We start from the raw sequence: 27,198 nt of genomic DNA, 5'->3' as shown, positions 1-27,198 counted from the left end.
TATAAGCATCATTTCTATGAAATTTTGCTCGGAGTATTACTGAAGAGCTAGTTCTGGCTACAGAAGGTTTTCCTTGCCTTACACTTTGTATTTCTGCTTGCTGTCAGGCTGCAAAGTGCTTTTGGTGTCTTTTCCAAATAATTAAGACAGTTTCGAATACCTGAAACATGTTGTCTTCAGCACGGGGGCCAGGCTGCACACCCTGGAATGGGGATTGGGAAGATTATTTTGGCTGCATGGCTATTTATAAAATGCATGAATACATGGCAAGTAGTGATGCTTCCACATTCCTGCTTCGAGCTGGGTTCTTCTCAAGCGGAGCAGGGTGTGATGCCTGTGACACGACCACGCCACCACCGATGTGATGGCCACGGTGCTTTGGTTCGGGGCCACCTGCCCCCAGTGCTTCTAGGCAGCAGTCACTCTGCGCTGGCAGCTCTCCCCATCTCTGCCCTTGGTTTGTAAAGTTCAGGGGAACTGAAGCGCGTTGTCTGCAGGAGTATCTTCATGTCTTCCCTTGACTTTCAGTTAATTTCTTCTGCGTTAGCAGATAGGTAGTTCCCGCTGGGCGGATGCTGCTGCAAGTGTCCTCGAGGCGATCGATCTCTTTGGCCTGATGATGCATTTTCCTTGTTCCTTGTGCTCACCTGATTAAATAAAGTATTACCAAATTTTTTTTTAGGCCGCTTCTAGTCATTTTTAACTCTTTATTGAAAATAAGTTGCAGTTGGTACACGGACACTGAAAATACATTGTCACAGATTGTTCTCTCAAAAGATATTTTTATATATATAATATATACAAAAGTTGTAAACATTTTTAACTTGTTTCCATACACAGTCCACTTTATACTACAATGCACATAAGGTTAGAGACAACTGCAACTCTTTGAAGCGGTCTGCTTATACAGAGGTATCTGAAAAAAAACCCCAAACCAACAAACCCTTAAATTTTGCAAACCACATTTGGTATCAGTTTGATATTAAAACTCTTCAGGAATGTGAGGTTTAAACGCGTATTGCAACAAAATACAGGCAGCTGAATTTGGGTTTCAAGTTGACAGAGCGAAGGCTGTGTCTGAGCCTTGCTGGTGGGGGGAGAGGGTCTTCTGCCACGCACGACTTCAACATGCCACTGAGGAAAGTACTGGGAATAAACAAGGGTGGAACCAGACCCATCCGCTCTCTCCATCAAGCTTCAGGGAAAAAAAAGGCTGAAAGGAAGTCTGTGAGCACATGCAGTAGTGTTTATGGAGAGGAATGAAAAGGAACGGTGTGATTTACGCATGAGTGGACAGTGACCACAGGCAGCTTGGTTTGGTTTTAGGTGACCTCACTGCTCGCTGCAGCAGGCAGAGCTAAGAGTGAGACAGCTACGCTGTTCTGTGGAGAGAGGAGGGGGCGAGTTACCCTGTGCGGAACTGCTGCCCGACGGAAGCAGAAGAGCAAAGCCATAGCTGCTGCTGCTGGAGCATAAACTGGGGGGAACTCGTCCTACAAAGCGCCCAGGCAAAACAGCTGGTGAAACCCCAACTGCTTGTAGACATGGCTTAACAGGCTTTAACTGCTCAAACCCCCGAGAAACAGAAGTGTGTAAGGGGGGAGATGGCTTCCCTAAGTATCAGTTAAGCAAAACCCACCTCGCTAGGAACAGCTTCAAATGGGGGAAAAAATTCTAATTCTTTCAAATCTTTTAATATGCTTAAAATTAAAACATGCAAATCCCATGGTGCGGTTAACTTCTGAGAACTACGCCTGGTGTTGCCACAGAACAACATGGAACAAGGATTTGGCAGAACACACCTCCGGCACAGGCGGGGGTGGTTTGGGTTCTCTTTACACCCAAATCCAGCGCTAATGCCAGCCTGGGAGCAGCAACTCCTGCCCTCCGCAAGCTCGAGTCAGCTGCTGACTGCCGAGATGGCTGGGAGAAGAGCTGGAAGCTTGGCAGGGAGCACGGGGCAGCAGCTGGCACGGCAGCCCCCGCGCACGCCGGGCACGCTTCTGGGACGTGGGCCGGGTTCGAAGGGAGCCAGCGCGCCCGTATCCCGGCCAACACGCGGGGAGAAAAAAGCGGGAGAAAGACGTCTGAGGACTGATGTTCCAAATACCTGAACCCCAAATAATGCACTACAGTTATTACACCGATGGATCTAGTTCTCTAACCATAAGCCCGTGAGGTTCTATTAGCTACAGCCCGTGCCTGCCCACACTGGCCTGCCTGGCGAGTCCTGGACACGCCGATGTGCTCCAGCAGCCGCTGCACAGCACTGCCGGCACCGCGGGGCTCGTGGGGACCCTGCGGGGGCTCACGGGGGCGAGCATGGAAAGAGGATTTCATGCAAGGGGGAGGACGCTGCATCGCGGGGCTGGTGTCACCCTGCTGCTGGGCACGTTGTAACTCGGCAGGGCGACGGCCGCCAGACAGCGGGTTTGGTTCGAGGTGGGCAGCTGCTCGTCCCAGCGTGTGTGTCTCGGGTGATGCACGGTAATTACGGCTCATCCCGTCCTGCCCGGCTGACACAGTCTAGGTGGGGCAACAACATCTATAAACCCAGCACTACTGCCCCAAAAACATCCACCCGCTGTGGGCTGCCTGCCCCTGCCTGCAGAGCAGCCCAGCACTGCGAGCCGACTCTTCCCAGTGCCACCCTGGTCTCCACCGACCGGGACAGGCATTTGTGGTGGTAGAGGGAGCAGGGTTAAGCTTCCTTGAGGTGCCTGTTGATGTGGCTGGACACGTTATTCCCGGTTTAATTAAGGAGCAATCTGTCCTGCCTTCCCGCTGCCAGGAAGCCTCTCGGCCACCCGAGTCCCTTCCTCCTCCTCCTCCTCTCCTGCCCAGCACGACGCAGCCGGGTCCCTGCACGCTGACCGTGCGACTGCAAGTTCACGGTAACACTGACTTCGGGGGAGCTGGAAAAAGCCGCTGACCTCGAGAAGAACAACGGGGTCTCGGCCGGGGGCTGGAGTCAGGCTGAAAGTCGTCCCCGTTGCACCGTTGCTGCTCTTAAGGTCAGTCGTGGCACGAGAGCGTGCGTGGGGGGTGCATGTGTGTCCCTTCTGCGTCCCACCGCTGGCGGGTGGGAGTGTGGGGAGGAAAGAAAGGCAATGCAGGCCTCGGTGCGTACATTCAGATGTTGTAATATTCAGCATGGTTACACCAGGGGTCAGGACACGTCCCGCAGTCAGACAGAGCTTTAGTTCTTTACGGTTACAAGGAAACTCTGGAACAGTTATATAGTTAGAAAAAATACAATGTACTGAACAAACATTATCTCACATACAATCAATTTAAACATTTAAATTGATTATAATTTTGCTAAAATATTAACACAAGTACTGTTTGTGCTGCTAAGATTTCAGTGTTCCCTCTAAGGAAAATATTGCTACAGTTCTACCGTACCCTGTATTAAAATCCTTTGCCTTTTTTTTTTCTTTTTTGACTCTAGAAAAATCACAAGGGTCCCGTCACTAATTTAGGCTTAGACCGTACTGGGGTTTGGGTATCCCTGGTCTGCTTAATGTGAAGCTGTCTCCCTGCTCACCAAGCCCTGCCGGCACGGGCCACCAGCAGATGCCCCTGGGTCACCTCCTTGCTCCTTGCATTAGCCAAGCAGGGGACACTCCAGTAAAGCAGTGCAGCATCCCCCTGCTCGCCCCTGCCTCTGCCGCGGGCACAGGGCCAGGCAGCGGGGCCGAGCTACGTACCCCGACGGCGTTTGGACCTCCAAGTGGGTGCAAAGGTGTCCAGAGGGAGAGACATCTCTGCTGTCACCATGGGGAAAGCCCATGGTGGGGACTGCGGGGGGAACGCCAGGTCTTGGTGCCGCCGCGTGCGGCTGCGCTGAGCAGGGATGCTACAGTGGCGCGGGAGAAGTGTCCGAGCTGGGAAATGCTGCCCAAACAATCCCAGCACAGCTCCAGTGGCTCCGGTGCCATCAGGCGAGCAGGAGGAGCGCAGCGCCAGCAAAGCCAGCCCTCGCTGCAAACGCACCTTTATCCTGGCCTCAGCAGGAGGGGAGTCAAGTAATGCACTTTGTCACGGAGAGTGACTGCTTGTGATGAGATTCGCTGCTTATTAATTAATGCATTTATTTGCAATTTAGCAGCAGAAATGAGCCGTGTTAATGATGACAAAATAACTGCTGGATGCTTTTGCTACAAGGAGAGCTGGGGCAGTCGGGTCACTATTGCTTGTCACAAGGTCAGAAGGCAGCACGCAACTTTTGCCGGTGTAAAGTGGCAAGGCGAAACCCCAGCTCGCCGGGAGCCAGGAGGACCGGGGGCCTCTAAGGATGGAGCTGTCAGGAATTCAAGTTTCAGCTCCTCTGCTTAGTCTTTAGTGACAAACAGCTCAGATCACAGCCACCGCGCAGGCAGGCAGGCAGGGCAAGCAGGCAGGTTGCTGAAAGGAGCTACTGGATTTTACACATTCAGCTGTTTTTGACAAGACAGGAATTTTGCAGCTGAAAACCAGACCTGAGCCTCTTTTTCCTGGGTCCTTTTCATTCACCCTCTTCTCCCGCTATTTGCAAACATCGGGCCGTGAGCCCCCACACGATGGACTTCCATGGCCTGTAAAGTCTTTCCAATTCTCTGCCTGAATTTCTCCTTTCTAGGGACGGCGGGGTAAAATGTACGTTCACACCTGAGGCTCTGCGGCAGCTGATGACAGATGGTGGCTGCTCCCAGTATAAAAATACAAGTTCAATACCGCTCCTAATTGACTTGGACTTTAAGTCGCTTAGACGCCCACCCCTTTCGTGTTGGCAGCTCTGGGTTTGAGCGTGAGTAAGTGTTCAGCGTTGCCAACCAGAAACTATTTGTAAATTTGCAAACTTTCCTAATCCCTTGGTGAAGAAGTGGAACCGCAACACGCCGTATTTTCCACTGATAAAAGGCTATTCCTAATTAGCAGCCAACTATTGCTGAACTGGTTTCCAGTATCAAACAGTAACTTTTTACACCCTCAACCAGAACCCTGCTGAAGCGTAGAAGCAATTTGGATATTCAACATCACCCCAACCCACTGTGCCCCCCGCCATGCCGCTTGCATCCTAAGCTAAGTTTGAAACACCTTTTTGGATTTTGTTTTGTACAGTAAATATATACAAATAAAAGTAACACAGATGCCACTTATTTCTTTGTGAATCTGGCACTTTCCATGGAACGCGTACAGGAAAGCTGTGCAGCGGGAGCGGCGTGGGGCCAACCTCCCCAGCGCCGCCCACCCACCCACCCTTGCCACCATGAGAACGATTCTGTGTTAGCTCTGGAAGAACGAGATAAATAGCAACTCCTCAGCTACTGTGACTACTAACAGGAAAAGTTATTCTGGGCTTTCCCGGGCGCTCAGCAGAACCCAACGCCGACTACCCAGTGTCAAACCTCAGAGAGGGCATTTATTCGCCTTTCGCCACGTGTAGGTGATGCGGGTAGCAACCTTCCTTCCTTCGGACTTAGAGGGAACACTGCTTTTATAAAACCCTTGGACAGGTAAGACAAGAACCAATACCACTGTACAGAATTCACTGCACAACTAGCTAATAGTAAGGAACCCAGCACTGACTTGCCACATTAAGGAAATGGGACTGAATACATTTGCAATCAACCAGTTAAGAGTACTGCACCGTAGGACTCGGTCTCTTGGTACGCGGCCCTCGCCCCTCAGTACACTGGCACTTGGTAACCTTTCGGGTTGGTGTCTAAGGTCTCGGTGAAGGGGGGGCTCTGGTAGGTCTCTGTGCTCTCGATGCCGCTGCCAGTGGGGTAGCCGGGGTACGCCGCGTTGGGGTCAGCAGTGAACTGATCGGTGGCAAAGAGTGACATGTCCGTCCCCAGGCGGTACCTCTGCAGCGCCTTCACTGCCAGCGCGACCTGCCACGGGATGGGGGAAGGTTAGGGGGAGATGGCAACTCCGTGGCCAGGACCCCCCATCCCCCAGGACCACGCATCCCCCAGGACCCCATGTCCCCCCAGGATCCTGCTCCCCCCAAGACCCTGCATCCCCCCCAGCTTGCTGCAAGGCGCTGAGCTCATCCCAGGCGGCTGCTGGCCCTGCTCCATTACAGCCCAGAGCCAAACCAACCCCAAAGCACAGCCCCTAATGCCAAAGAAGTAATTTCTGCATGCCATATTGACCCCCAAAGCTCTGTCTGGGGTGGGGGTCCCAGTCTGTGCTCGGGTCCCCGGCCGTGCAGATCTGACACTGCTGGCACCAATAAACCCATCTGCTGTGGGGTGGGAAAGCTGCCGAGTGCTGGGCCAGCAAAATAGGTCAGTTCTGCCGAGACTCCTTCACCCTCTTCCAGGTTGCCGGTATTCAGGTCGCAAACCGTGGGAAATGCGGGCGGCAGCGCTGCGAGCGCACCACGCTTGCTCTTATTTCAGGAGGTTTCATTAACAATTCAATTAGTTTATAAATGACAGGCTCGGAGCGGGGGGGAGAAAAAACCACCCGCAGACACCAAGAATGGCTTCCCAGCCACCGTCCCGCGCCCACTCCCTGACCAGTGCCGGCGGGGCTGCGGCAGCAGAGCGGGCGCTGGCTGTGCGCACCTATCGACCCCATGGAGCACCCGGGTTGATTAATGGTACCAGTGGAGGGGCAGCTGGTGTGTCCACACACCCTGGTCATCCTCCATGCTGCTAGCAGGGGACCGGTGTCCCCAGTGCCCTTCCGGGGTGGGAGCGGACGTTGGTGGGATGGGGGAGAGCATCCCACCTGATGCCCTTCCCTGGCAGCTGTGTGAAACAGGCAGTCTGGCAATACAGCAACAGAGAAGAGCTGCGGGGGAGCTGGGATTAAAAGAGATTTATTTGGATAATAATAGAGGGGGGGAGCAGTTAAACTGGTGAGTAACTGGAGCCAGGCCTGCTGTCGGAAAGCCTCAGACTGGCTTTTGCCCCAATTCTTTTAAGGCAATATGGCATGAGTGCACATCTCCGGCGCTCTCTGCCCACGAAAAGCCAGAGGAGGGGTGGATGTGACGCAGGGGCCATCCCTGCTTCTCCATGCACAGTCTCTGGAGCAGGATCCCCTGGGTGGCGCAGGCACCCCCAGGTATGGGTGAGGTCCAGCGATGTCCCTCTGCCACTGTGTGGCTCTGGGGACACACAGAGCCTAAAAATGGGAGCAAAAGGGGGTTTATAGAAGCCCCTGCCTCTGGGTGGGCAGCAGGGAAGCCAGTTTGGCTTCTCCGGAGGGTGAGCTGGTGAGCCTGAGAGCTCCCCAGATCACCCTGCCACCCCGTGAGAGCAGCTCATCGCAGTGATCCGCTCCTGGGGACTTGCTCGCTTCCAACCAAGCTGCTCCCGGGGGTCTAATGAGGCCCTGAAATGAGGGCGGCTCGTGGCTGGCGACACGTTTTCGATGGGAATGCAACTTTCCAGCCGCAGGAGAAAGGGAAGTCTGGTATTCCCCAGCGAGAGGGGGCTGAGCTGATGCTTCCCGGGTAAGAAGCCACAAGTTTCACCTCTATTTGCAGGGACCGCAGGTTTCCTCCGTACAGCCCCTGGCTGAGCACCAGGATTCACTTCTCCAAACTGTGCCCCCGATTCTTCCTCCCAGCTCAGTGCTGAGCCCAGAGCAGGTTTCGTTTCTCCTCTCCCCACCTTAGCTCTGAAGCTGAACTCACCCAGGCGATGATGGAGAAGAAAGAGAAGGTGATGGCAGCCCGGGCGGCATCTGCTCCTTGTGAAACCCCTCTGCTCATTGTTGTCCGTTGCCACTGGTTTGCTAGGAAGCAGAAGGCTACAAACCACAGGAAGGACAAGAAACCTGAAAGAGAACGGAGCTGGTCAGTGCTGCCCCTGCCCACCGCCTCCGCTGCCGCAAGGACCCCCGTCTGCTGACGGACAAACACACTGCCATCAAGATTTTCAAATAGCGACAGTGATCTTGGGTGCCTTGGCCTGCGGCATGGCCCAAAAGGAGCTATTTTAAGAGGCTGATTCGCGGTCGCTGGAAAATCAGGGATGGAAGGAACCTTGTAGGGTCATCCAATGTGTTGCCAGCCTGAAGTTCAGCGCACCTACCTCTCAATCTCATTTCAAAGACCTACAGGGACAGCACACCCTCTCTGGACACGCGGTCCTCACCGCCTGTGGGGTTTCAGCCTGCTCACAGGCGTCAAGGTGCTATCAGCTCAATTCCAGCACCCCATCCCCTCAGTTCTCTGGACACCAGCAGCTCTTAGAGACTTTGGACTGGATACTGCAATCCTCACCCAGCAAGAAGCCAGCACTCCCGGGAGCGGCACCAGGCTGCTCAGTTGCTGCAGGAGGTGGCTGTACAGCTGTCCTGCGATGGGCTATGCCTTGGTCCAGGATACAGCCGGAGAGCTTAAAAAAAGGCAAGTAACAGTCACCAGGAACACAGACAGGCTGCGATGAAGCCTTGCTCTGAACACAGGGATCAGGAGTGACCCTGGGATGTCAGTGCACCCCACGAGTGCAGCAAATGAGCAAAGGGCAGGGACACGGCAGGGCTGCCCATGGAGCCGAGGGGCACACGGGCTTCATGTGAGAGAGCTCTGCTCACCCCTGCAACCCTCCGCTGACGGCACTCCTGTTCTCAGCCTCTCTGGGCTCTGCGGGATTGAGGAAAAACGCTCTGGTGATTATTCCTTACTGGAAGCACAGCTGGCTGAGCAAGATAGGGCTGCAGCTCCCCTAATTCAATCACCAGCCAACAGCACTGCCTGATGCCAAGGAGCTCAGAAAATAGTCAAGAAGCAAGCCACGAGCACACAGTGTAAGGAGCAGTGATGCTTTCCAGTGCTGGGAAGAGAAGTCACACAACCTGGAGCCTTCCATGATGCTGTTTTAAGGGTCTCCAGCCTTCCTGAGCACCCCCAGCACAAAGGTCCCTCACCCACCAATTCTGGGTGTCAGTGCACATGCTGGGCACTGGCAGGTGGGATGCTGAGTTGCCCAGCACCTTCCCAAGGATCATTAGCACATCAGTATGAGCAGCCACAATGCCAGTCCCATGGGGCAGCCAGCTGCAAAGCACAGTCTGACGGTAGGGAGAGGAAAGATGCTTCCTTTATTCCCCTTTATTTTGCCGGTTGTTCCTAAGCACGACACAAAATGCACGCGTGCATCCACACCCAGTGTGAGTCACAGGGCTCATCGCACACCTCACCTTTAATTCAGAATTTGCTCCTACCTGCAGTTTAAACAGACACACTCCTTATCTCCTTCTCTGGCATGACTGGGCCTGGGGCTTCCTGACCGGTGATGCTTTTATCAGCCCGGTCATATTTGAGCCCTTGAACTGCCCTCACAGCAACACAACCTCCAGCGAGGATCATGCAGGCTTTCCTTTTCCAAATCACAGACTAATACAACAGCTTCATTTTGCCAAATACAGCTAATGCCTGCAACCAAAACTGCCCCAAATCTCTGCACAGACATTTTCACTTCCCCTTGGGATGACCACTGTCAATGTGAAAAGAGACCTCTGGGGTTACTCCTTAAAGGTCATCCTCAGGGCTAGAGATGCCTTCTAGTCCCCTTCTGTTATAATGGGGCTTTATCAGCAGCTGGCCCCTGTTAGAGGAAGCAGATCCAACCCCTAAATGCGGACACAAGGAGATGCATGCCCTAGATACAGCACTGGCTGCAGCTCAGATGAGCAGTATGTGGTGAGCATGGTGGGTAGCAGTCCTCGGGTCTCGGTGCAGGAGATGCTGCACCACATCTCCAGATGCTGCACTGCTGCAGTGCTCCCACCTCCAGGTACTTGGGGAGCAAATGCCAGGGCAGTGGGGAGCACTGCCCTCCCGGGCTTGAGCAGCAAGCCTCAGTCAGGACTTTCTTGTTCAAGAACGCACTTTGCTGGAGACAGCGGTGTTTGCAAGTCAAAAGACCAGAAATGAAACAAGAGCAGTTCCCAAGAGATTAATTCTGAGCTGCACTGTGGGGAGCACAGGGATGCTCAGGGACAAGCTCTGGGGCTGTGCAGTGCTGGCACCAAGGGACATGGGGGTCTCCATCAGGACTAGGCTCTGTCACTGGTCTGTAGGGGGTGAGCTTGTTTGGGGGGACTGTTTCTTTGTCTAGCACAGTTCGTCCTTCCTCATACCGCTCCTGGGCAAGGACACAGAGCAGGAGTCACAGCTGCGATGCGGGGTTGTCCACTGACGGGTGCCATAAAGCTCCATCTATCACTGCTGTCTTCTAAGGGTTTTCAAGAGTTAAAATGACATCATGCACATCCCTGAATGTGCACCGGCTGCGCTGGGTATTGCAGCTACCGGCTTCCTCTGCAACACTGAGGTATGCGAGATGCTGACCTTCCCCGTGCTAAAACCATCAGCTTCTTCAGCCAGAAATGTCTAGCTACGGCCGCTTCTGCTGCCACCCATGTGGACTCCCCGGAGGTTTTACAATGCATAGACAAGCCATTCCCTCCACACCCAGCTCTGCCTGGATCCCTGAGGAGGAGGAGGAGGATTCCCTCCAGTGCCCTGGGGAAGGGAGAAGGCAGGTATTGCTGCCAACAGAGAAGACAGGGTCAGGCATGGAGGGTACCTCCAGAAACACAAGCCACGTGTTGTTCAAAGTTTGCAGGACTGACACACGCCCGCCTATGAGATTGGACCTCCCAGGCAGCTCTATGGGAACTGTATGGAAACTCTGCTTCTGTACCAGCACTTACTTTCATTTGTGATCACGTTCAGCTTCTGCTGGCGTTCCTTTGAGATGAAACTTTGCAGCCAGTCATGAGAATCAGACTTGCAGGCTTGCACTGACTGCCCTCGCACCGGTGCCTCATGGGGAACGTGGCTGTGCCCTCATCCGGCACCCGCACGGTCCCGGTCCTGCGGAGGGGCTGGCAGTGCCTGCTCCCAGCCCCTGCTGTATTCACAGCATCAGGTGTAAGTGGCTGTTTTGGAGGCGGCTGTTGTTACCCACGAGTTTTAAAACCTCGCAAAGAGGGCTGAGCTGCCAGTGGCATGGTGAGGCTACGTGTGCCGGCCCCAGCTCCAGCCAGGGGCACGGTAGCAGCTCTGCACCCTCCGACACCCTGGGGAAAAGGAGAATGCCAGGAAGCACGGCAAGAGCCAGTAGATAATTATCATTTTAGGCTCTGCAAGACGACAGAGTGCAAACACCAGGAAAGATGTGTTACAGCCATAATTACAGCCTGGTCCCAAGCAAGCGCACGTCTACAGGAGCAGCTGTAAGAGCAGATGGAAGAGAAAGTTGCAAATGCCGTTTGCACAGCACGGCAGCCCTGCCTGCACCCCTGCCTGCACCCCTGCCTGCACCCCAGCGTCACCTCCCAGCCAGCCTGGTGGCTCTGATCTGCCCCTGATCTGACGCACAAGCCCTCTTTCCTTCAAGCGAAAGAAAGCCTTAAGTTAACGCTTTCATTAACTCCCCCCCCCCAACCTCCACACAGCAACCGCCAGTTGACATCTGCTTTGCTGGCAGCTGGCATCAGGCTCCTGGGTGACACAGGCAAAGGGCCAGAAGTGACCTGCTTTTCTCACCCCCCATCACCGCCCAGCCTGCAATACTCCCTTGTACCCCAGCATGTTTCTCACCCGGTTATCTCCCAGATGCATGTTCAGCTTTTATATCAAGCAATAATGCAGAGATCACACATGGAGAGAAAGGATGAAACAGCTGTAAGAAGCAAGAGGAAACTAAGAATCCCATCCTTGGTGGGGAGGAAAGAAGGGGACAGCAAAGGAAGATCCCACAGGGGAAGTCTCCAGGGGTTATTAACACGGAGGTAGTTAACAAGGCAAATTACACAGGTTAGCTCTGCCTCCTGGCAGGTTTGGTGCCCAAGGGTGCCAGGAGCAGAGCAGGGGGGTACATCGGGCTGCCATCTCTGCCGCTGGGGAGGCTTCATGTGCCAGTGAAACCCTGCACTTCATCTCTGCTGTCGGATCTGCTTGTATCGACACTTATTCTGTGAGCAACCAACTGCCTGGCATTTCTGTGTGAGTGGGTGTACAGGCTACGGCAGTAGGGCTGTAGGAAAGGTTTGGGGCAGCCATAATTTTAGAAACATAAAGGCACAGCTACAGGAATTGGAGGAAATACGCTGGGCAGGAACCCGCCCTGATGTCTCTCAGCAAAATGAACCCACTGCTTGTCTGCACAGCAGAAGGTTGCCTTGCACACCGAGGATCCATGCAGCTAACAGCTCGTGCCACTGCTCAATTTGGGTGGGAAGGGACCTCTGGATGCCACATGTCCAACCCACGGCTCCAAGCAGGGTCACAAGTGCTGCAGTGAATTTGGGCTTAGGAGATGTAAAAATTGGAACTAGGGGTAGATGCGTTCACCTGTAACAATGGACTTTGTTACAAAAGCCCCAGACCATGCTCCTCTTTATCTGAGCACCAAGCCGGATTTCAGCGCAGCATTCGCTAGGGCGCCCTGTGGGAAATGGTTCATTAAGTGGGGAAAGTGGAGACTGTATAAGAGCAGCGAGGAAAGTAATGAGCTGCTGGCAGGGAGATGTACCAGGCAGCAGTAACAGAGACAATGCCAGGCTGGAAGGGAGCTGTGGAAGACCACTCTCTGCAGACCCCAATAGGTGACTGTCAGTCACAGGCATGCATCCACACCACCCACACATAAGTGCTTTATTTGTTTTCCCAGCAAGGAAGCGGCTTGCCTGTTTTCTATCAAGAAGCCCACAGAGGGGATGGCCTGAGGGAGCAGGACGTCTCTGCCCAGACACAGGCTGCGGACACGCTGTACCTGGAGCACACACAACGATGCTGGGGTAATAAATGTCACCGCTGGCAGCACAGCTGCATTGGGTGGATTTACCAGCACAGACCTCTGGTGCAATACTGCGGCCTGGCCCCGGGGCAGCGCAGCACAGCAGAGGCTTTGCAGGGCAGAACCTGTCTTCTCCGGCTTGCTGCTGAAGCCCATGAATGCACACACAATGCATGACAAGTACAAAAGAGAAATGAGGCAGAGATTGAGAGCGGTACCTTTTCACATATGCCTGGCAGGGGAGAGAACGGCTGTTAGGAGGTGGAAGGCATGGAGGATCACAGCCTCGCACCACGACATGCAGCTTTAGCCAGAAGATGGATGTGATGTTCCCCTCCTGTTTGATTCGAAGGGTTGGAGGCAGTAAGCACCACGGAAGGGACTGTAAATATCATCTAACAAGGTCTGGATGCCGTTGCTCTAGCACCATGGAAATAAGCTTTCCAGCAAGGAGAGAACATCCCTAACAACAGGCAAGTGCAGGGAGGCGATGACGGATATTTTCATTTGGGACCAGAGAGCCATCAGCAATGCTTGTGCTGGATAAATCACCTTCAGACTTTGCTAACACAAGAGCCTGGAAATGGAGAACATCAGCTGAAAACTCAGCCAGGCAACTCCCACAGCAGCCGAGTAAAGGATGGCCTCTCCCGGCTCAAGCATCCCACCTGCTCGTGTTCGCATAAATGAGCACCAGGTCAAGGGGTTCAAGGTGGTGCAGAGGAGCCCCAGACCTACCTGCACATCGCTGTGTAGAAGCACGTATCTGCTTTGTTCCAAAACACACATATACAAAGTGAAAACAGACACAGATGTAACTGATAAAACAACATTTGCTTGAGCCAGAAACAGGAGATGTGGGAGGCTAAACCACCCCACCTAGTCTCTGAGATGCAACCACCAAGCCTCACTTCTCTGGGTGCCCTCACAGAACCGAGCTCAGCAAATGTCTACAGTTGCAGAAGTGACACAGACGAGAAGGACACCCTGTTCCCAAGCCACCACACCCCGGCTTCCTCGCTGCTGCCATTTTCCCACCATGGCTGGGTGGGAAAATCCATCCACCACCCTTGTGCTCCCTGACTGAGGCACACCAGTCATGCCACACCATGGAAGGAGAAGGAAGGGCTCAAACACAGAGCTGCAGGGCACAGCAATGGCGTTGCGCTGCCCACAGAACCAGCATCATCCTTTGCAAGCACAGCAAAGCCAGAGACATACCTGAAAAGCCAAGGTCCAGCAGGACGGCCCGTTTGCGATCCTTAACGCTGCTGATCTGCTGGAAGTAGAGGTCCACGACAAAGAAGAAGATACAGCCAAAGAAGGCAATGACGCCAACAGCGATGCCGTAGCTGCAGGCACTCTCATTCTCGTTGAAGATGCAGAGCAGCTCAGGGTGCTGGCTGTCCTTGTTCACGTAGCACTCGTTCACGATGGAGCCAAACACCACGATGGAGAAGATCTGCAGAAGGAAGGAGAAAACACGACTTGCTGCTGTTTACATTTAACTCTGTTTTCCAACAGCAACATAACTGGATTCAATCCTGTCTTTGACTCCATGGCAACATGGCATTTGTTAGACAGATCCCAACTCTCGTCTGGTTCGTGGCCCTAAGCAATGGGCTGGTGGATGGTACCTAGGTCTTCCTTCTCTGCGAGCCTGTCTGCCTCTCAGTGGCTTGGTGTGCAGGGTATTTTAAGAGATGTTGTTCTCCAGATAGGCTGGGGAAGGGAAAAAATAAATAGATGGGTCAGGTTTCTGCACAGTCTTTCTGCTTGCGCTGCTCTTCACTGCCAGGCTGCGCTTGATAAACCCCCTTGTGTCCCTGCGGAGCGCAGAGAAACGAAGTTACAGAGGATAATTGAGTTGCTGAGCTGGCTGACCCAGGGAGGGACTGGATGCCCAGTGGAGGGGGACAGGACATGGCAGCAGAGGGAGGTGGGGAGCAGCTCACCTGGGCACAGCGAGGCAGGGGGACAGGCTGCTCTGTGAATGACAGGGCAATTTTTCGCCTGGCTTAGCAGGGGTTGAAGGATGCAGCGCCTGCATCCATTATCAAGTGACCTGGTTTCAGCCCTGAGAGGGACAACAAAAGGGTGGGGGGTTGCTGGTGGCTGCCCAGGTCCCACCGCTGGGACCCGAGGGGGTTTCACAGCCCTGCAGGCAGGGAAGGAGCCGGATGGCAGCGCACAGCCAGCTGCCTAAATTAATACCATTCACGATGCTGCATGCTAAAGTAATTCCCTTATCTCTCCAACACCAAAGGCAGCAAGCGGAAGCCACGGGACCAGCTGCATTACAATTTGCTCTGGAGCCTGCTCCGTTAGAGCCTAGAAAGCGCTGCACTGCTGTTTGGATTTCAAGGCTGCGAGCAGGGAGGGAAGCAAAGTGTGCAGATGCCCCTCCATCAAGCTGTGAACCTCTGATCTCCTCCCTTGCTGCCAGCACCGGCTCCCTGCATGCCTGCCCCACTGCCTTGCAGGACACAGCTGGAGGCCACTATCCAGAGGAGAGATAAGAGGTTCCTCCAGCATGCCCCGGCGTGGTGGCTGCCTGGGAGCAGCTGGGGTCTCGGGGTACATCGCAGCTCCCACCCCCGACACCCCGCTACATCTTCTCTGTGACATGAAGTGCACAAGACCGAGACAGGCGGCAGACAGAGGCAGCAGCTGAAGAGCCACATGATAAACTGCAGCCAGTGGCCTTTGCAAAGTCACCTGCATCTCGATGGCTGATGCCGGGCTGTGGGCCACCTCCTACAGCCCCGAGCTCCCTGAAGCACCGCGTTAGCAGAGCTGGGTGAAATGGAGCAGAAGGCACTAAGAGCAAAGCATTCAGACAGCTCTAAGCACTCTTTAACATAACTTTGTGATAGAGGTTTTCTCCCAAGCACTGGCCAAATGTCTCACTCCTGCTTGCCCTGAAGGATTTCATTCTCCAAATGGCTCTCCAAACTCTTTCCAGTGCCGGCGTGAAGCTGGGCCAGAGCTGCTTCTGTCTGAAGCTACTTAGAAACACAAGTGTCCCATTAGCAAACCTGTCTCAGAGCGTACCCACCAAGCCTCCTCCAAACTGGAGACCAAAGAAATGCATCTGCAAGGGACTGAACTACTAAATGTGAAGGGATTGGTGAGGGCGTAGGGTTTTTTCTTTTTCTCTGTACGGTGTCATCTGAAATAAATGATGAGCAGAAGCAGCAAAGTCTCTGGAGCACATCCTACCTCAGGCATGTAGGAGCTCCTGCACGCAGCTACCCCAGCACCCCAAGCCCAGGAATTTGCCACCAACTTCTCATGCTGTTATCTGCAAGCACGTGATGGATGAGCAGGTTGCACCATGCTCACACCCGCCTCCAGAAACCTGCCAGCAGGACAGCCACGGGCAGGGCTCATCATTAAAACTTTTTAGCCAGGAGCTCTGTTAGTGACAGCAGATTCCTATTACTTCCAGCACTTAAAATTCAGGCCAGCAGTAAGCTGGCCTGCATCGAGCGGCAGAGATGCTCCGAAACCTGCTTGCTAATTTAGCTGGCATCCCTGAGGTACCCGGCGTGCTGGAGGTCCTGCTGTGGGGTGAGGAGAGAAGAGCTCGCCCAAGCACCCGCTGCTGCTGCTGGGGTGGCTGGAGGGAGCAGCCTTCCTGCCCCGCTCAGTCGGGAGTGGGTGAGGTCCTGCAAAATTCCCCCCAGGATTCACCCGCAGGTCCCAGCAGCAGCTCTTTGGGACTCTGTCCATCAAAATACCTCATGTACCTGCCATGCTGCCCTAGACCCCCACCAGCTCTGCGCTGGCCCCTTCTCTCCATGGCCTGCTTGGCCGAGGGGATCAGCATCTCCACCCCGGTGGAGGCAAGCATGCATCCCTGTCTACGCGACAGGCAGCAGGAGTGGGTTTCAGCCCTGGAAACGCTCCTCAGCCCCAGGAATTAGCCCATTCTTGAATAACACCCTCCTAGAAATGTGGGTTTCCAAACGCTCATCTGCAAAATTCAGACGCAACCTCTGACTGCCCCTGGAGCGCGAACAGGGCACAGAAAGTACCTGTCTCCCACAGACCACTCCACGGCTGGCACAGGGAGACAATCAGGCCTTCCTCCTCTTTTAATTTAACCACAACCCGGGGTTCTGTCCCCCGTCCATCCCTGGCTCATCTCAGCTCTGAGCACCAGCCATGAGCTCGACGGCCACCCAAGTCACCCGAGTGCGTCTGCACCCTCTTCCTCGCTGGCGCTGCACTTCGGGAGCACTCGGCTGTCACACCGCAACGGGCACATCATCACCATGCAAAGAACAAGAGGGTTGCATTGTAAGAAAGAAACAACAACAAACAGTAATAATAATTTTCCCAGTGCTTTGGCAGCAGCTGTAATATCAGCAGTTGTAGAAATCTGTTCATAAATAATGCAAAATTGTTATTTACCATCAGAAATAGCAGCAGCATTTATAAAACAGGCCCTGGAAGAAATAATGTGATTCTGGAAAACATGAATAATTGAGAACCTCTGATTCCACGGGATTACTTCCCTGGCAGGCCAGCGAACTTGTACTCAGCTTCTTCGATAAGTGTTTTGTTAGTCCTCCCAGGATTAACCACCTGGTCTACTTCCCTGTGCTTTCAGGTGCCGACCGGGAGCTCATTTTCAGGGGGTGAGAGAGGGCTCCCGTAAATACGACGAAGGATGCTACAGGGCAGGGTGTCTGGCTGCCCGCACGGGGGATGCTGCTGGGATGGCTGCAAGCGCATGTACTACCAGAGATGGAAGAAAAAAGATGTTTCACTGCTTAACTTCGAACTCCAGAGGGTTTTGCAAAGCAAAGCATCCTTCTTGCTGCAAGATGACCTGAGCAGCTCACCCCACGAGACCCCCTTGACTGGGCGCTGCCCGCAGCGTTTCGGTGTGGGCAACACGGGACATTCCGCTTCTTCTCGGGAGGTCAAAACAGTAACAAATTGCAAGCGTACGTATTTGATAGATGTGCTCAAAACATCAGCACTGGCTGAAACACTCCTGTCAAAACATGCTTTTCAGTGAAAACAAGTCTTTCCATGGATTTTATCTTCCTCCCCCCATGACTGAAATTTTACAGTTTTTCTCAAAAAAACCCAACCTAGTGCTGGTAAAAGATTTGAATGAGAATAGATTTGGCATTGCCTTTCTAAGTATAAAAGAGAAAAAATTTTTTTGAGAAAATGTGGGTAGATAATAAATAAATAAAATAAAACCCACTGGATTTTTTTAAAGTTCATGCAAAACAAGTGGCATTTTCCAATCACCTCTACAAACTGCACTTGCTCAAACCCACAATCCCTTCATCAGAGACTTGAAAGCAAAAATACAAGGTCAGATTTTCCACTGCGAGTGAGATTTTACAGGTCTGAGCAAGGATGCAGAAATCCTGCTCTCCAGAGGCACTCCTCTGACTCCCACTGCCCGTCAGGTCAGTCCCCAGAACCTGTCCCCGTGAGCAGGCTCGGCAGTGACAGCACTCAGGACCAAATGCCAAGGTCACTGGCACGCACAGCACCAGGGCATCTGCTGTGTGAGCCACTGCATCCCAAGCCTGGCCACCCTTCTAACGGGGCTCTTCCATATCTCACAGGCTTTGCAAAGGAGCCTGAGCATTCACAGCACACCCCGTTTTCCATCTCAACAACCCAACACAACCAGCAACAAATTTTGCTCTTGCTGGGTGAACCCGTGCAAGGCACAATAAGCAAACTGGATTACCTCCAGCCACCCCAGGATGAAATTGCATCCCCCCTGCCAAAGCTTTCACATAAATCTGCTTGCAGCTCGGGGTCTCCTGGCCAGCAGCCTGGTGTGCGGGTTGCCCAGCCCTGCCTCTCCCCAGTGTCAGAGAACAACTGGGAGCCCCCGGCTCTGGCAGCTCCAGCGGCACAGACCATTAGTGCTCCTCTCTGCACTCAGCTGCAGGGAGGGATGTGAAGGAGGAAAGCTGTCTTCTCCCACCCTTCCCATTAAGGCTTGCACTTCAGCCACACAAAAGAGCTTCTGTGCCTTGGTCACGCCCTGGGAGGGAGAACAACGCTGGTCAGGGAGATGCATGAAGTGCTTGGACCCACGATGATGCAGATCAGCTGCTCGTGCAAGCGCAAAGTGAGCTCGTGTTACACCAAACCAGGGAGAAGCCAGAGACCTCACTTCTTAATGAAAGCCAGCTGCCCAGTTCCCCCAGTTCAAAGCTTGCTTCCAGGCAAGAGGGGACACCTCTCCAGGCCAGCAAGTATTTCTGTAACACAGGACAAAGGGACAGGTCCTGGCAGTGACCGGTGACAGGCTCGGGGTACGCCAGCCGTGATAGACTCTGGCAAATGGCTGGCGCAAAGCTGAAACCAGAGGGGTTTTGAGTATCACCCTAAAAACCTGGGAGAGCACCCCAGGGCCACCGCTCACCCGAGGCTGCAGGCTGCAGGCTGCGTCTGGGCAGGAGCCTGCAGCTCCAAGGCTGCCTTCAGTATCCAAAGTGTTGGACCCAGATGCACATTTTGCCCACTCCCCTTGCTTGCTGCCCACCTCCCGTTTTCCCCACTCACCCTATCTGAGGCAAGACCTCTTGCCTCTTTTGTCCCCTCTGGTAAGTGCAGGGGACCGTGACCGAGTGCCCAGTGCCCTGTGCTGATGGCTGCCCCGGCAGAGGCTGTGCTGGTGGGGCACGGAGGTGATGGCGCATGGTGGGGAGGCTGCTGGCAGCATGGACGTGCAGGCAGCCCTGCAGCAGAAGACGGAGTGAAATCTCATTCTTCCGCCAAAAAAACAGGAAAAGGGGAGCCTGGGAGGTTCCTTGCTCAGCAGTGTCTAGGCACTCATGCCCAGGCTGCTGGACCTGCAGCCACTGTCAGACCCTCGCAGGAACCCAGGGCGCTGGGGACACCCGTGTGCCCCACGACAGAGACACCATTTTAGGTGTGCATAAAGCTGGGAGACCTGCGTCTGCCTTCTCTGCACCAGATTTCTACCATCTGGAAGAATGTGGCTGGCCAGGCTGCCTGGCGCAGTTCTGTAATTATATTTTGCAGATCCACGTTCCCTCCCAGGGCTTGAGCCGGCTGGACCCCAGGACACGCACATTTTTCATCCCCGTTGCTTTTAGCCTTCTGTAGCCCAGGCACCTAAAATTCCTTCAGGAGACCTCACAGTCTGAGCACAGCCATCGCAAGGAAAACAAAAAGCAAATAACGCAAGAGAGCACAAGCTGAAAGCTTCAGTGTGTGAACTGTCAGCCATTTTAAGGTGAGATGTTTCCACTGCTGATGCACTGTACTTTGATTTGGGACCTATAAAAAACATTACCAGAAGGTGTGGGGTTGTAGAAGACTGTAAAACCTTGCTTTGATTACACATGCAAGCAACCATTAATGTCGACATCAAGGAAATTTAATGCATGAAGAAAAATAATCTACCGCTAATTTCCTCTGCTGAAGCTCACTATCAATGGCGTTGGGCACAAACCGCACGTACAGACAGCCGGTACCAACATGCTTCACCACTCTAACGTGAGCATCAGTGAGACAGATGCCTCCCTGCCCAGCACCCTCCCCTCCGCGAGCCATCACCCAGCAAGTGAAGGATGGCCTACCAAATGGGAAGAGAGAAAATTAAGGTCAAATCAGCGCAGGCCCAATCCTGCCTAGCACTGAGCGCTTTCATAAACCCCAGTTAAACCCCTGTCTTGAGTCATGTCTGTACCTCGTGCAGACACTCCGCTCATGGATGAGTTAGACCCCTGGCAGAGGGCCAGCCTCCTTCAACACCCACCAAGCTCAGATTCTGGGGGAATCGGGTCCCAGGTCCCTCTCCAGTTTATCTTTACAGTTGTCAGTCACGGGGACGTTTCCAGCACTGATCTGCATAATTTATTGGAGGGTGTGAAGACTGAAGAACTACTTTAAGCACTGCCAGATTTCCCACAAGGACTGTGGATATGACCACAAAGGAAAGACCTGACGCAGTTTCTGGCACAGAAAGAGGCAGTATGATGCTGGCCGTAACAGGTTTATGGACACATCGACTGGGCTAGTCAGCTTGGGAAGGATGTGTATTGATGACCACATGACCAATTTTTACTGAATTACTTTTTCTAATGTGGCAGGAGATGCTAGCTGAGACACAGCGCCCATTCAAAGTTCCTAATCTAGTAATGCAATCTGAGCACATGGCGAGCCAGCAGTGTTTTGAACCAGTGATGACAGGAAAATGATAATTTAGCAGCATTTTAAACTCAGATGCAGTGAAAGTTCTGTATAATTCCATTACCAAAAATGTTAAATTTAAGTTCTGCCTTTAATCTACAGCCCACAGAAAAAGAGAATTAAGATGGAAATCTGGTGACCCTACTGAAAAGCAGCCAAGACCAGACAAAGTCCAAAGCAGCTGAGATCACACTAATGATTCTTAGCATCACTGCAGGCTCCTTAAGTGCCAGACCAGCCTTGCAGCTCTTCTCCAAGAGCCCCAAGTGCTCCAGGGTCAGTGAAACCCCTGAAGGCCATGGGAGCTGTTTGGATCTTGCAGCACCACAGCTCCTACCTTGTATTTCTCGGTGATGTCCCCTGGGGAGTTCTCAGCCCAGTGCTGGGTACGTCAAGCAGCCAAGTCCACCTGTATGTGCAGGATGCCTGGAGCAGGCAAGGTCTGCTCCAGTGAGGGAGCTTTCCAGGCTCCAACTCTAGCCCTTTACAAGAACTGTGTGCTGTAGCTCTGCAAACCCAATCGTACACACTCCACAGCACCTCAAACCAGCCTCACCCCAGGTGTGAAGCTCCTCAGAAGTGTTCTGGCCTGAGGGTGCAAGGTAGCACCAGTCCTGAAGCCATATACTTCTTTGCTGCCTGGCTTTTCTGTTCCTGAGCTTGTTTTTCCAAATAAAAGCAAACACACCTTTTACCATGAACACAAATAGCGCCTTTTCCATCCCTCTGGAGAAACAAAACAAACCCGGACCAGGACGGAAAGGGCACGCTCCCTCCCTTCAAGAACCACCAGCTATTCCTAATACATCAAACCACTGCCCGGCACATCCCTCACCAAAGTCACAAATCGGCAAAGCACATTTGCCTTGCTGAAAGACAATGATCTGCTGCAGTGTGGACTGAGACCCAGATCAGTGCAGAGCCGAGCACATTAAGACTTTGCTGGATCTGAGCCGAAGTAACCTCTGGCCATCAAAGTTCCTTACCGCATATCAAAGGCTACAGGGACTGCCACTCCACTGCCATGCCTCTGCCAAGTGATCAGATTTGGCCGCCCTTGTCCAGTTCCCTAATAAAAGGTTTTGCTCTTAAAAGCATAAGACCGCTGCAAAGAAAACCCAGACAAAATACTGAGCCTAATGAGATAAAATACTGCGTAGGAAAAGCTCTCTCCAGTGATCCAGGTGATGAACTACAAATTTACTCAACTTTAAGAAATAAGAGAAAAAGGCAGCAGAAAGGGTCAGGCAGCTGCTAATGTGCCAGTTGCAGGCAAGGTTGTCCCAGGTGCGTAGGTCATGCAGGTAGCAACAGGGGGGTCACTGGAGCAAGAAACAACCACATTAAAGAAAATACCTAAATGTTCCTCTAAGTCATAGCAAAATCAGGACCCGATCTCCTGCTGAGCTCCACGGAGGGAGAGGGAATGGCTGGGTGGTGGGAGGAGGCAGAGTGCCCCAGCCCTTCCGAGCTGGCTGTGCTGGTGGGACCAGGCACTGTACTTTTACCATTGCTCTTACTGAGATTCACAGGAATTACTGAAAACATTTACTTTACCAAAGTATTTTCCAGAACTGCTTTTTAAAAGTGAAACCTAAAGCTATGTTAAATGAACAATACCCCTGCAAAGCTGTGTGACCACTTGAAAGTCTAGCTGGTGCTGGCAGTCACAGAGAAAGGAACTCATGGTTCTGCAGGCATCCTTTGTGAATATCGAGTTTGTTTTGCTCTGCAAAAAATGTCTCAAAAGGAAACCACAAGAGTGATCACATCTTCATCTGACAAACTGCATCAGACGGAGGGGGAAGAGATGAATGAGGAACTGTTAAATGGTTCTTTCCAGCTTTTGATTTTACAGCTCAACCCAGGAGTGCGTTTTTCCCTTCAGATACTCAGAATTACTCTATCTGTCAGGGAGAGGTTGCTGTGTGAGGTACAATCAGGAATCTCCTTTTGTCATCACTTACATTTGGGGATTTCTGCATTGAAGTCACCGTTCACCCTCCAGTCCCTTAGATGTCTGCCAGCACAAGGGCTGAATCTGTGGCCCTGAAGCAGCTACCAGAGTCATGGAGCGGAGCTGGACCCTCCTCTGGTGGTAGCTGATCATGAAACCCCAGCAATGGTCATCACCCAGATCGGCACCATCGGCTCGCATCAGGTGCACGAGGCTGGCTCCAAAGCCTCATGGTGGTTCTCCATCACCTACATTCCCAGCCAAAGCCTCATGCTGCTCCTCCACCACCCGTGCTCCCACTCAAAGCCTCATGGTGGTTCTCCATCACCCACATTCCCACCCAAAGCCTCACAGTGGTTCTCCCTCGCCCATACTCCCACCCAAACCAGCACATCTGAGGCAGCTCCTTCCTTTTCTCACCAAAGGAACATAACGTCATACACACAACAACGGTTACATCTCCAAGGGCTGATCCAACTGTACAGGTTAAATGCACTTGAAAAGACACAACAACAAAGCACCAGAAGGAAAACCACATGAAGAAAACCCACTCCAACACCTAAACTCAGTCATCCTCAAAGCCTCAGTCAAGGGCTTTCTGAGTAACCATCCACGGCTGTTACGTGCAGGCACAGGCAGATCACCTCCCCCGTGATGGCAGGCAGGAAAGCCGGGAAAGGTTTCTGTTTGCTTTGTGAATCAGGGAGCATCACGGTGGGGCGCCGGCCCATGCCACCCACCCAGCTGCCAGCACGGTGTGATAAGGAGCAGTCACCACCACGTGCCACAGCAGTGCCACACTCTCCCAGGACAGCAATTATGAGTGTCAGGGCAAAGCAGAAAGGCAGCAGAGACCTCACGGGCAAACCCTCCTGGCTGCCTCCTCCATCCAGGCTCTCCATCTTGACATGGGTCCCATCTGGCAAGAGCAGCAAAGCAACCGCTCAGAAGGAGCCTGGGCACATGTTACTTTACAAAACCTGCAAGAAATAGCAATGGCCATGCAGGCAGATGGGAAGGAAACCTCCACTCATACCTCTCACCCAGCTGTAGTCCCTGCTCACGCTGGAAAGGAGCCATGAATACTGAACTGGCTTAAAACACAGGTAACCGGAGTGCAGCAGCCCAGCAAAGGCCAGTCGGGGCTCTGAACCCCCAAGCTGGAGCAGCAATGGAGAAGGGTCCCCGACAGATCTGCCAGCAAATGTAAGACCTGGGAAAAGTGGTCCAAAGGGCTTGTAACGGGACCTTCCACAGCCTGATCCCCAGCCCTCTGAAAACAGCAAAACCCCTCCCTTTAAGCTCAGTGGGGTTTGGAGTCGTCCCCAAATACCGCAAACATTTATGCTTGGGACAGCACAGTGCGCATCCCGCATTTGTCACATCAGTGGCCCCCTGCACTTGTTTAGAGTTAAGTTCATGCATTCATGTAATTGTAAGCACTCAGTCTTCACAGATCCCCTGTGAACGCAGAACCATGAAACGAGTGACTTTGCCACTGAATAAACCAGCCAGCGAATCAATGCATAAATATTTTCTAAGCTGCAGTTTTTATTGTATCTCTATATTCAGTATTCTGCTCGTGCTTCCCAGCAGCATCCTATCCTCTTCTGTATGACAAGGATGGTGAGCTCTTTACGAGGGACCTAACTCACCATCAATCTGTCAACAATTTGTCTAACTCTACCCAAACCCAACACTAATACCAACAGTTGGCCATTGCCACCTGAGGAGGATTAAGGAGGATCCAGGTGGATCCAGACCGAGTTTTCTGGGCTGAGGCAACGCTTCTAGGAAACGACTGCTGCCAGGTACCCGAACCCTGCCCAAAACACCCCATCCACCCCAAGCTGGATGCTCCAGATCTGTACCTGGCCTCTGTCCTTCTCCAGTAATGGTGCTGGGGGCTTTCTCGAAGCCCTGGCAAGCACACTGGCTCCCATCCGGCAAAACACTTAAGCATGTGGTTTAACTTTGAGCGTGTGATCGCAGCTGGAATTGCTCATGTGCTTAAAGATAAGCACATGCTCCCATGCTGTGCTGTACCGGGGCTCAGCTGGGGCACCCCACCCCGGAGAGCCCCACAAACGCCCCTGCCACGACAGCTGGAAGGAGGGCAGCCAAGGGTGCAGCACCTTCTCATCGCACCTCTCCTTCACTCACTGCCTGATTTGGCACTGCTGAAGGTGACACAGAGCCAGCACAGGTGGCCAAGGGCCTCCGTGCACAGCAGAGTGGTGACATAGGCAAGGATGAACCCCCCAGGGTTTGGCTCATCTGCAGCCTCCAGCCAAGCACCAGAGCCAGGAGCTGGTGCGGTGAGAGCCGGGCAGACCCTCCCCACCGGGGCCTTGTAGGAAGGGCCGGGCATTGCCGACCTCCCAGGGCCATGAACACTTGCAGATCTCAGCAGGTGAAAGCCAGGATGGGGGTGGCACAGCAGCGGCTGCCTCGACCCGTCGGGCAGCAGCTCCCCGTGCTGCTTATTCACGGACCACGGGCGAGCGAAGCCTTCCCCGAGCGGCTGCACAGCGCATCCCACCTCCTGCCCCCTGCTCCGCGGCAGGGACTCGTCGATGGGAAACGGCCAAAACCCATGCCATCCTTTCAGAAGACCATGGAGAGCTGGGCAGGGCGGGCTGTCGGATTTCTTCTGTCACACGCACGGATGGATGGAAGGTGGAAGGAAGGAAAATGTCCTCTGCCTCCTGATTTACACCCCATCCCTTTGCCCTTTCCTCAAGCAAAGAGACAAAACTGCGAAGGTGCTGCCGCGCATCCACCCACCGCACCTTGCCCCATTCCCGAGAAAACTCCCTGCGAACACCCACGGGAGCCTGCAAGCCCTGCCGCCGCGGCCGGGACCCAGCCAGCCCCACTCGCCACGGCGGGCCACCACACGCCGCGGCTGCAGAAGCCCCGCACACTGCACGAACGCTGCACGCCTGCTCGCCGCACACCGCACGGCACGCTGCACAATGTAACGGGCACGGCGCCTTCCCCGGGCACTGCCCACCGCACGGGCACTGCCCAGCGCCCGGCACCGAGCCCCGCGGCCCCGTGTCCCGGCCAGCACGGCCGTTCTGCCTTACCCAGGTCGTCACCCGGAGGATGGTCTGCGGCTGCTTCAGGAAATCCACGGGGTCGATGGCCCCCCCCCGCCCGGCCCGCTCCGAAGGAGGCTCCTTCCATCTTCCCCCGCCGCCCGCTCCGCTCCGCGCCGCTCCGAGCCCAGCCGCGCGCGCCCCGCGCCGGCCGCGCGCCTGGCCGCCCCCCGCGCGCCTCCCGCGTGGGCTCGTCCGCAGCGCCGCGTGCGGGCAGCGGGAGGAACCACCCGCCAGGCCGGGGGGGGGTGGGGGGGAACACCGGCAGGTGCACGCGCCCGGCGCGCCGCCCCCCAGCGAGTCCGCGCTGCGCCCCGGGGCACCGTGGTACAGGCGCGGGCACCCGGTGTCACCGTGCCGTGCCCGTGGGCACCATGTACAGCCACGGGCACCCGGTGTCACCGTGCTGTGCCCGTGGGCAGCCACTGTCACCATACTGTAGCCATTGGCACTGCGGTAGAGCCATGGGCACCCAGTGTCACCACGGTACAGCCACGGGCACCCACTGTCACTGTGCTGCAGCTAGAGACACCATGCTACGGCCATTGTCACTATGCTACAGCCAGGGCCACCATGCCGTAGGCACAGCCATTGCGCTGTGGCTGGGAGCACCATGGTACAGCCAGGATACCTTGTCACAAGCCAGGGTCACTGTGCTATTCCAAGGATTGCCATCCTAAGGCACCACATTGCTTCTGGGAGATAGTGTGCCAAGGCCAGGGGTATGGTGTTGTTGCAAGGGTCACCCTGCTGTGCCACTGTCACCATGCAATGGCAAGGGCTACCTGTGCTGGGGCCAGGGCAGCCCACGTGGCTGTAAGTGCCTGGGCCGCTGGCAGGAAGGAGCTGCTATGGCACAGAGCCCCACGGGTCAGCACACTGCTCAGCGCACCTCTGCTGCAGAGGCACACCTTGGCCCCCTAATATAAATGCCCTTTCCCTGCCCAGACCCAGGGGTGTCCCTGCTGACAGCGGGGACAGGCAGATGTCACAGCAGAAAGGGCCGCTGTCACCAATTCTGCGGAGCGAGAGCCTTGGGGGCCGTGCAGCAGGCAGCACCACCGCAGTGCAGGCAGGGCTCTGACTTACAGTGCGACCTGGGTGCCCACAGGCAGCTCACACGGGACCGTTGGCCAAGAGCTGCCACGCTGGCGTGACCGAGGGGAGG

The 27,198-nt window shown here is 54.2% G+C and overlaps 1 protein-coding gene across 1 annotated transcript; it reads right to left on the bottom strand.

The window, feature by feature from the left end:
- Positions 1-693: 693 nt before the first annotated feature.
- Positions 694-26,133, bottom strand: SYNGR3 (synaptogyrin 3). The gene is given in 5 exon segments (XM_056334411.1): positions 694-5,879; positions 7,640-7,782; positions 13,980-14,220; positions 26,019-26,084; positions 26,086-26,133. Coding segments are annotated over 5 exon segments (693 nt in total). The 5' UTR covers positions 26,119-26,133; the 3' UTR covers positions 694-5,669.
- Positions 26,134-27,198: the final 1,065 nt, after the last annotated feature.

This window comes from Falco biarmicus, chromosome 4 (assembly GCF_023638135.1).
Source record: "Falco biarmicus isolate bFalBia1 chromosome 4, bFalBia1.pri, whole genome shotgun sequence".
NCBI lineage: Eukaryota > Metazoa > Chordata > Aves > Falconiformes > Falconidae > Falco > Falco biarmicus.
The sequence above is the reverse complement of the archived record's forward strand: the minus strand, read 5'-3'. Positions and strand labels throughout refer to the sequence as shown.